Below are 9,672 nucleotides of genomic sequence, written 5' to 3' on the forward strand. Positions count from 1 at the left end.
AATACCACCCGAACATAGAAATCCTCCTTAGACGACCTTAGACGACCTTTCGGAGTACGATACTTTTGCTTCATCAGCAAACGGTGAGTTTTAGGAATTTGCAGACATGAAAAGGGGAATTTGCGACAAATCTAGGAACGAGGATTCGGGCAACTTGAGACGAAACCGAATCGACTAGAGAGGAATGGGTGCGTAAGATCAACGCTCGCTCGCCAATAAAAAGACAACCCACGACGGAACGCCACGCATTGTCTCGTCTCTTTCCCATTCAAATATTCGCCCCCCCCTAGGCGTTGCGTTGCGCTCTGTGCATCGCGTGGGATTAGGGCTTGAGAAGCCCCAGAAGAGAGAGGAGAAAAAGGAGGGATTTTTAGAGTGGGGTCGGTGGTGGTGGGATCGGGAGAGAGAGAGAGAGAGAGAGGGATGGATCCAGACGCGGTGGCGAAGGCGTTCGTGGAGCACTACTACTCGACGTTCGATGCGAATCGCGGGGGGCTGGCGAATCTGTACCAGGAAGGGTCGATGCTGACCTTCGAGGGCCAGAAGATCCAGGGGTCGCAGAGCATCGTCTCCAAGCTCACCTCCCTCCCCTTCCAGCAGTGCCAGCACAGCATCACCACCGTCGACTGCCAGCCCTCCGGCCCCGCCGGCGGCATGCTCGTCTTCGTCAGCGGCAACCTCCAGCTCGCCGGCGAGCAGCACGCCCTCAAGTTCAGCCAGGCGAGCACCCCCCCCCTCTTCCGTTCTCTTCTCTATTGCTAGGGTTCAATTGGAAGGTCGTCCTTTGTTGATTGAGCGTGTGCGTGCTGTCGTTATGGCTTAATCTGTTTTGTCTGAATGTTTATGTGGATTATCAAGGTCAGTACGATCGATCGGCGTAAATTTTGTTGTGGGTGGTGACTTTTGACTGCCGGAGTGGAGTTCATATCGGCGGATCTGCTTGGAGTGCAATTCCTCGTTTTGGGTCTTTCGATGGGTTAATTGATTGATGCAGATAATCGCATGTGCTTGGTTATGATTACTTGATGGGTTACCTCTTTGCTCTTCCTATGATTCTGGGGTGAAGGATGTTCTAAACGTATGTGTTGGGGAAACGGTGCTAGATTTCTCGGATATGCTCATTAGTCATTACCCATTAGGACTATCTGTCCCTATTTATCTTTCTCCATGATACTGTGAACCACCGCACTCTTAGACTCGAAGGGAGACCCTGCATTGCTTTGTAGATTGTTCCTGCTTGCTTGGGGATTCTGCCCGCCCATTTGCAGTTGATTGAGATTCCGGTGTTGTATTCAGTGTCCGACCACTAGTATGAGTATGTGTGATCCTTAAGAGTCTAGCCTTCGTTTGCTGTCGTCTGCAAGTATTTGATGGAATTGAATTTACTGCTGGATGTGGATGGTGGGTGACCTCCTTCTTGGCTCTTTAGTTTGTTCATCTTTTAGAGTCGGCATCCGCTGATTGACTGTGGTTTTTGCAAGTTTTTCTCAGTTGCTATTGTGCTATCATCCATTGTTCTCGCCATTATGAGAGCTGTTGGTTTTAGTCTCCAATTGATAATTCTCTTATTATTGCCCGCAAAAAGAAATGTCTTGGCTTGCTGGATGATATCAGGCCTTGTTCCTTGCAGTCAACTACTTCTTGACCTCATTCTCTACGTGCCTTCTATTTTCAGTTGTTCCATTTGATGCCGACGCCCCAAGGAAGCTTTTATGTGCTGAATGATATCTTCCGATTGAACTACGCATGAACACCAGATGGGCTTCATGTCCACAAGAAGAATTTGTCGCTTGGTCGTAAAGATTGTATTGACCATATGCTTGCTACCGTCTGGTGCTTGAATTTCAAATGGGAGTGATTCGGCAGATTTGGATTCCTATATATCCACTCATGGAGTACTTCATTTCGGTTTTTTTAGATGGTTGCATTTAGCATCCCTTGTCCTCTGTCTCTTGAAGAATATGGATATGTTCATGGTGATTGGTTCAAGTGAAAATCACTCCTCTGTTTATTCCTGTTTTACGGGTTCGATACAATCTTTTTACCTTTTTTCTCTTGGCCATAAGCTTGGTCGGGTCGAGCTTTTAAGTTTTGAAATACATGTTGCAAAATTATCCAACTTTGGATGTGCCAGCGTTGCAAGATTGTTCTCTCTACCGTTTAATGCTGCTGGATAGTCCGTCAGTTTTCAGTTTTCTCAGTTTCCTCGTGGCTTGGTTGTTTATGACACATCGAAACAGATACAGTCGCAGGCTTTGCCTGATTGTATCTCCAACTTTTCCATTGCTGCGAGCAAACCTGCTACTGTCGAGTGGTCAGGCATGATTTCTTCCGTGGATTGTTCTCCTTGAAGTCAAATGCAGAAGGACACCGTAATTTTTCAGTTGGTTGAAAGGTCAAGCAGATGGCTGGCTTACGTACTTTGACTGGTTACCAGATGGCAACAAAATCAGAGAGAGAGAGAGAGAGAGAGAGAGAGAGAGAGAGAGTAATGAAATTCAAACTGAATTGAAGCCCAGCAACTTCAAATGAGAAACATTAAGGGAGTGCCTTCCTAGAAAGCTGAACATTTTCCAGAGAACCCTGTATTTCAACCACTTCCGGGGAATGATTTTCACCGTTTGAAAATTGGGCACATCGAACTCGGAAACTCCGGCATCAGGGATGGCGGTCGGGTCGAGTGGTCAGGCATGATTTCTTCCGTGGATTGTTCTCCTTGAAGTCAAATGTAATTTTTCAGTTGGTTGAAAGGTCAAGCAGATGGCTGACGTACTTTGACTGGTTACCAGATGGCAACAAAATCAGAGAGAGAGAGAGAGAGAGAGAGAGAGAGAGTAATCAAATTCAAACTGAATTGAAGCCCAGCAACTTCAAATGAGAAACATTAAGGGAGTGCCTTCCTAGAAAGCTGAACATTTTCCAGAGAACCCTGTATTTCAACCACTTCCGGGGGAATGATTTTCACCGTTTGAAGTCAGATTGGGCACATCGAACTGCGGAAACTCCGGCATCTTAAGAGGAGGGATTCCAATCGTCTCGCTCTGCCTCTGGTCGGCGTCCTTGTCCACATCGTCATGGCCTTTCGGAGCTGGACCTTTGAGGAACTCTGTTATCGCGCCCCCGAAGGACCTGAGCGGATGGCTCAGGCCTTCTCTCACCTTCATAATGAGGGACACCTCCGAGATCTGCCAAGCGACGGTGAGCACGATCATGGCCGAGAGAAGCCAGTGCGTCACCGTGTTCTGCCTCTTCACCTTCCTTAGCTCTCTCACTATCTCCTCTGGCGTAGCCTCTGTTTCGCCACCCTCGTGTTCCTCCTCAGCTTCAAGTTCAACTGCCTCGATCGCAGCATCGCTCTTCGCCCTGATGTCGTCGACTGCAACCCCAGTATCGGCCAACGCCTCAGGTTTCTTGATCGCGCGGCTCGCTTTCAATGATTCCACCTGCTTCAGCGAAGAGGCAGAGTTCAAAATTGGTGATCATATGGTTCACTTCATGGAACCCAAAGTTCCTTAGACTTAAAAGAGAACTCAAATTTAAGCACGAGTTCAGTATAAACAAGCAAGCTCTCCCAAATCGCTAATCACTTCCTCAGCGACAAGAATGCCACTATAGCCAGTCCTAACGCATTTGCCCAGGAAAAGCAAACGAAATTTGACTTGGGTCTCGGTTGTCTTTTGGGGGCGGAGCAATGGAATCAACTTGTCTAAATGCCCAAGAGACAACCCGGAAATACACTGAGCTGGGATTAATCTTTACCTGAGAGAGCAATTTAGACAGGAGGAGGTGGTCGTCGTCGTCGTCGTCGTCGGCCTCATGTTCAGAAAAGACTAAATCGCCGGAGGCTTGAGGCTGTCGCTTCCGCTCCTCCTTCATCTTCTTCTTATCTTCAAGGAGTCGCTGGATTGCGAGGTGAACTAGTTCGAGATCGGGGTTTGGGTTCGTTTCCATGTGTCGCTGCTGATGGTGGACAACGATAATCCCTCGGCTTCTTCGTCAGTTCTCGCCTCGATCGTTCTCGATACGGCCAGCGTAGCCGCGGCATCTGTGGAGATGAGGTGACGCGTGGGGGCCGTTTTGAAAGCTATCTCGACGTGTGGCGTTTTGCTCTTTTCTTCTTCTTTTTTTTTGTCGTTTTGGACTTTCTTACATAGCTTTCTTAGTTCTCTTTTCCGTCGGGATTAAGTCTCTGTATCGTTTCCGTTTGTTCGATGTCATCCATTTACCTATTTTTGTTTTGGTGTCCGTATGAACCTTAGACCTATTCTTTTTATTTCGTTCAAATTACAAAAGAAGATTCTCAATTCGAATTGTCATATAAGTGTCATGTTAATGCTGACTGGATAAACTAAAGGCCAGAAAGAAATTTTTCTAGTTGGGATAAAAATCATGAAAAAATGAAAAAGAAAATCACACATAGTAAGAGAGAGAAGATTGTATTGGGAAGTAACGGCAGTAAGGGTTAGCGGGAGCGCGTTTGGTAACGATTTTGTTCTCGAGAATAGATTTTGATTAGAAATGATTCTTTTTTATTTTGTTCCCGTGAACAGATTCTAAGTATTTTAAGTCATTTGGTAATTGTTCAAATTTCTGATTTTAGAATAAAATTACGTTTGAGACCGTCTTTCATTGATTATGTTTCAAATCAATTTCTTTTAATTTTTAAATAAATTTTATAATTTTTTCCTTTTTTTTTTTTTTTTTCTCCTATTCTTCTTCTTTTTTAGGCCGATCGCCAGATTGGCAATCGGCCGAGATGAGGGCCGGTGACCTCACCGGAGCGTCGCCGGCCCCTCGGTGAGGCCGACCCTCTCCGACGTTGGGTGAGGCTTGCCCAACCCCTCGCCCGCCCGCCCGCCTGTGAGCTCGGCCTCGTTGGTGGCTAGGCTTGCCTTCGGTGAGCTCGTTGGACCGGTTGCTCGCGATCGGCGGTGGCGGCGGGTAGCAGTGGATGGCAACTGTGGGATGGCAGTCGATGAAGAAGAAGAAAAGAAAATAAGAAGAGTTGGTTTTGATTCTTAGATTTGTTTTTTTTTGGTAAAGATTGATTCTTAGATTTGTTCCGCAATAGGAATCAACTTTTTTAATTCTTGATTTTGTTCCAAATCTACTTCCGAGAACAAAAAAAATAAAAATTTGTTCCTAAGAATAAAAATTTTACCAAACGTGATTCTGTTTCCAAACTACTTTCGAAAACAAAGAATCAAAATTTGGCTCTATTTGGATGGTTACCAAACAGGGCCCGAGTCGCTATTGGCCTCCGGTCGACTGTGATGAGGCTGCCACCTACTTGGATCGAAGACATGCACAAAAGATGGGAACAAAACCCATAAAAAATTAGGGTACTCGGGCTTACCTTGTCCCGAACATGATATGGTCGAATTTAGGTGATGTACGTAGGTTACTTTAGATTTTTTCATGCAGTGCTTTCAATGGGGGCGGTGCCATATCGGATACAAGACATCTCTCGTTTATTGATTTTGTTTGCGTTTTATTCTTCTTTTCTTCTCTTTTCTTTTCTCATGATTTAAATTTGAGAGCTCTTTTCTCCCGATTTTTTTCTTGATTTGAGAGTTTGAACTCTCCTGATTTAATTTTAGATGCGCGTGCTATTTTCTCCTGATTTAGATATGGGAGTTTAATAAACATACCTTTGAGATTCGAAACCCCCATACAATGTTCATTTACAGGTTCTCTACAAGCTGCAATGATGATTGTAGGAGTTTGGCTCCTCCACATGTTAGATTTGCATTTGTTCAACTTATTTTGGTTGTCTTCGTATGAAGATGGTGTAGAGGAAGGAAGCCGGACCTACGCACATGCCAATGTCATAGTTATTGGAGAAATAATTTCCAGCATGTGCTCATCATTGACAAAAGCACAAGATCTAATAATCGGCTGTCAATTATTTTACTTGATAGATTTGTTCTTGTGGAACGAGTGTGTACTTAGCTTTACTAGTGCTTTGTTGAATCTCCTTGTTTTAGATTTGGTTTTATTTTTTAGTATTCTTGCTCCATTTCGATTTACTTTGTCACGAAGATTACGCGTTTCTTTTGTATGCTTTTAAGCTATGGATACAATTTTCGTTAACAAAAAAATATTTGTGGAAGTGAAGAATTAATCTGTTTGACTAGTTAAGTCTTTGGTCCGGATCCATAAAATCCGATATCCCTTATGTTGTATTTCTCCGTCGAAAAACTCTGAAAGCCTTGCCGCCATCCTATACGTGAAGCTTTTACCTTCTGCATGCGGACTTTATGGTTTTTGTGCATCTGTGAAGATTGGTCGAGCAAATGTTGATAAAGGAAAGACGATTATAGACTTAATCAGACGCTATCACCTCGAGTTATGAATGGAGGTTTATACCATATGAGATGTGCTCCTTGTCCCCGGTGAAAACGGAATTTCAAATTAAGAGGAGACAAAATCTGTAATTTTTAAACTTAAACGACATACCGACCAAAAAAAAAAAAAAAAAAAAAAAAACTTATATGACAAAATTTATAAATCTAACTTGAAATCTTGGAAAGAAAACGTTCGATGCAGATATGATAATATCTTACACCAAATACATGAATGGTTAGAAATGGTTCCCCAAAGAAACGTAAAAGAAGGGGTCCTGCTGTTCTAGAGTCTGGAAGATGATCGGATTACATCAAGCAATGCAGTTCTCCTTTTCGTGGCGAGTTCTTAATTCAAGAATCGCGCTGTTAAGTGTCTGGAGACCAAAGTCGAGTAGCATCGGAATCGCAATGTCAGACCAAGAACCCTTTCGACGGAGGCTTCCTAATCTGCTGAAACTGAAGCAGTGGCCTCTTTCATTTTGCTTGGACTTCACATATTCTGTGGGAACACGAAGCTTAAAGAGACTGTAGCAGCAATCAGCCTTGGTGTTATACTCCACTTAGCAAGCATTACACCCCAAGTTATTCTCTTCACGTGCCCAAGTTATTCTCTTTTCTTTTCTTGAATGGCCAGCTCTTTCTATATAAGTGCATCGAACTTCCAAGACAACCAGCGCAAAAGAAAGAAACAAAATCAGCTTCTGTACTGTCGAGTTCTCCAGAGAAGTGGTCGATTGATTAGAATTGATCGCTGGAAAGATGGAGAATTGGGGCCCGGTTCTCGTGTCGGTGCTGCTATTCGTGCTCTTGACTCCGGGTTTGCTGTTCCAGGTCCCTGGACAGCACAGATGTGTGGAGTTTGGCAACTTCCGCACGAGCGGTGCGTCGATCATGATTCATTCCCTCCTGTACTTCAGCCTCATCTGCGTCTTCTTGCTCGCCGTCAAAGTTCACTTGTACCTGGGTTGAGTCGATTCGGATCGTGCCTAGTCGATGTATGTTCGCCTTAGTGAGCTGCGTCGATGACACTAGCGATTTGCTTTTGGCTGTCTTAAGGGAGCCTATTATGGGTTTTTGCTTTCTTCTAGTTTGTGATCTTTTGGGGCCTTTGCGATATCTTGTCCTCTGCTGAGATTTGTCAGCAAGAGCGGTTGAAATTTGATTACATTATTCAATTGGTTTGCTTCTCAAAATATGTACGTGTTCCTAGCCCTCCTTTGCTTTACGGAAAGAATGCTAAAAGCTCGACTTGGATATCGTTTGAACTCATGACCGGGGGCTGAGGAGATGCGACTTTAAGGAAATGAACTTTCGTACTTGCTAAGGAAGCGTCGGTCATGGCAAAGCAACCGGTGCCCGCATAAATTGCCGCGAATGGTTTTTTCTGATTTTAAAAGCTGGTGCATATCTATTTGTGTGGTACCGATGAAATAACATATTTACTACCACGAACCCAACAATAAATCAACAGTTACTGCTACGGTTTAGCTTTGAGTGGTAAGAAATCTAATGTAATCGGTAAGTTACTAAAAACCTTAAACTGCCATAAGTACCGTTGTGCAACCATCATTTCGGAGTTTACCGTGGGTGCAAACGGAGTTTTTGGACACTTCATCGAACGTCAGATGATTATGATCGCAACAGCTATCTTGTCAAGCATTATCCGCAATTTAAGCAACCAAAGCCTTTTCAGACTTTTGACGTGGCGTGTGAAGCTGGTCGCCAGGGGCAACAGCAAACCAAAAAACCACATCAGCGGATCAGCCCGGAACATCGATCCATCAAACGACGGTTCAACACGCGCGAACCCGCCACGATCAGAACCGACAAGAAGCATCGGGAAGCGAATCGCCAGTAAGTTTCATGCTTTATATTCCATGCTTAACAACGTAAATATTCATCCGCAATGAAAAAGCAAGCCAGTGTTTCCCGAGGTCCAGTGACCTCCCGCCACGTCTTTTGGAGAACCCGATAAAGATAGGCGATATAAAGTATGCAGCACAAACGAATGAAAAACAAAACGAAATGCCGGCCACGAGATTAAATTCCCTCCCCCATCAAATCATATTCCTTTCTTGCTTCTCCTGGATTCTCTCTATATATATAGCGCAATTGCGCTGCTGTGCTGGGTGCCTATTCCTTCTCCTTTATACGTACACCCAAGAGATCTAGAGCACGTCATTGAGTTAACCAAGACGCAGGAGGGGCAGGAGCGAAGGAAATGGCGGACTGGGGACCGGTGGTGATAGCGGTGGTGCTGTTTGTGCTGTTGAGCCCGGGCTTGCTGTTCCAGCTGCCGGGAAGACAACGCTTCATCGAATTCGGGAACATGCAAACGAGTGGGTTGTCCATACTTGTTCACACCATCATCTTTTTCGGTCTCATCACCATCTTCCTCATCGCTATCGGCGTCCACATCTACACCGGATAGCCATTTGATGCTGGTCATTCACATCACTTCTGATTTGATGCTTTTGGATGCGAGTGGTTTGATGGGTTCTAAGGACTTTGTTATTCTTGTTCTTTGATGATAATTCCAACACAGGATGTATTATTGATGTATAATTAGTTCAGTTTTGTCTGCTGCTGGAGGGTGTCGTCAACAAACAGATAATCTCAATATCACAGCTGATATATAGTACCTCCAGTATGCTTTTGTGAAAAACCGTGCAGAACTTACTAATTCATGCCAATTCACGACCGATCACTTGATGCAAATTTCATACTTGAACTCTTTTGTATCATGTAAATCGTGATCTCTTATGATCAAGTAGCTTCAGCGCAAAAATAGTACGAATCTACGTTTTTTTTTCCTTTCCAGAATCCGTTTTTCCGACCTTGGCCTTGACCTGTAACATCGTTCAAACCAACACATATCTGGTCTTCAAGTGAACTCGGACGGAGTGCACGGTTCATCGGCCGATGGTTTCAGTGTTCTACAAAACCAGAGCCTTTTCCGCAAACCATCGTGGGATATGTCGCAAGCCAGCTCTTATCATTAGAATATTAAAGTCGAGTAAACCCCATCGAGATCTAAAGAATGCTTTAAAGAGGACACCTCAGAGAAGTCGGCAAGAAATTGAAAGCGAAGCTTCCGGCTCACTCTTTGGCCCGCTACTTCTTTCCAGGCCATAATCGAAACAAAATTACCAACACGCAACGTAACACGATACTTTTATTCCCGCGTGAACGCCTCCACGATTTATGTGGACGCTCCTCGATCTGGATACGATCCCTTCCATAAACTCGTTGAAATGGAACCCTTCATTCTGGCTTCCTTTATTGATGCCATCACATAAAATATTGCCATGTGGGGCTACATCCC

At 44.4% G+C, this 9,672-nt stretch overlaps 4 protein-coding genes across 5 annotated transcripts; 3 read left to right on the forward strand and 1 right to left on the reverse strand.

Moving 5' to 3' along the window:
- Positions 1–142: 142 nt before the first annotated feature.
- LOC104433686 (nuclear transport factor 2B) lies at positions 143–2,133 on the forward strand. Its single transcript, XM_010046524.3, has 2 exons — positions 143–720; positions 1,676–2,133. Exons 1-2 carry the CDS (start codon positions 424–426, stop codon positions 1,748–1,750), a joined length of 372 nt encoding a protein of 123 aa, XP_010044826.1. The 5' UTR covers positions 143–423; the 3' UTR covers positions 1,751–2,133.
- Positions 2,134–2,834: 701 nt separating this feature from the next.
- LOC104433687 (hypothetical protein) lies at positions 2,835–4,094 on the reverse strand. Of its 2 annotated transcripts, none has more exons than XM_010046525.3 (2): positions 3,760–4,094; positions 2,835–3,446 (listed from the first exon to the last, which is right to left on the reverse strand). In XM_010046525.3, the coding sequence occupies exons 1-2, from the start codon at positions 3,949–3,951 to the stop codon at positions 2,937–2,939; spliced, it is 702 nt and encodes a 233-aa protein (XP_010044827.2). In that variant the 5' UTR covers positions 3,952–4,094; the 3' UTR covers positions 2,835–2,936. The 2 variants fall into 2 exon arrangements, with proteins under 2 accessions (XP_010044827.2, XP_010044828.2); XM_010046526.3 differs by having other exon boundaries at positions 2,835–3,443; positions 3,760–4,089.
- A 2,939-nt stretch (positions 4,095–7,033) lies between these two features.
- LOC120290285 lies at positions 7,034–7,540 on the forward strand. Its single transcript, XM_039306161.1, has one exon. It carries the CDS (start codon positions 7,107–7,109, stop codon positions 7,314–7,316), a length of 210 nt encoding a protein of 69 aa, XP_039162095.1. The 5' UTR covers positions 7,034–7,106; the 3' UTR covers positions 7,317–7,540.
- An 873-nt stretch (positions 7,541–8,413) lies between these two features.
- Positions 8,414–9,078, forward strand: LOC120290284. The gene has a single exon (XM_039306160.1). The coding sequence runs from the start codon at positions 8,569–8,571 to the stop codon at positions 8,776–8,778; it is 210 nt and encodes a 69-aa protein (XP_039162094.1). The 5' UTR covers positions 8,414–8,568; the 3' UTR covers positions 8,779–9,078.
- Positions 9,079–9,672: the final 594 nt, after the last annotated feature.

This window comes from Eucalyptus grandis, chromosome 2 (genome assembly GCF_016545825.1).
Source record: "Eucalyptus grandis isolate ANBG69807.140 chromosome 2, ASM1654582v1, whole genome shotgun sequence".
NCBI classification, from domain to species: domain Eukaryota; kingdom Viridiplantae; phylum Streptophyta; class Magnoliopsida; order Myrtales; family Myrtaceae; genus Eucalyptus; species Eucalyptus grandis.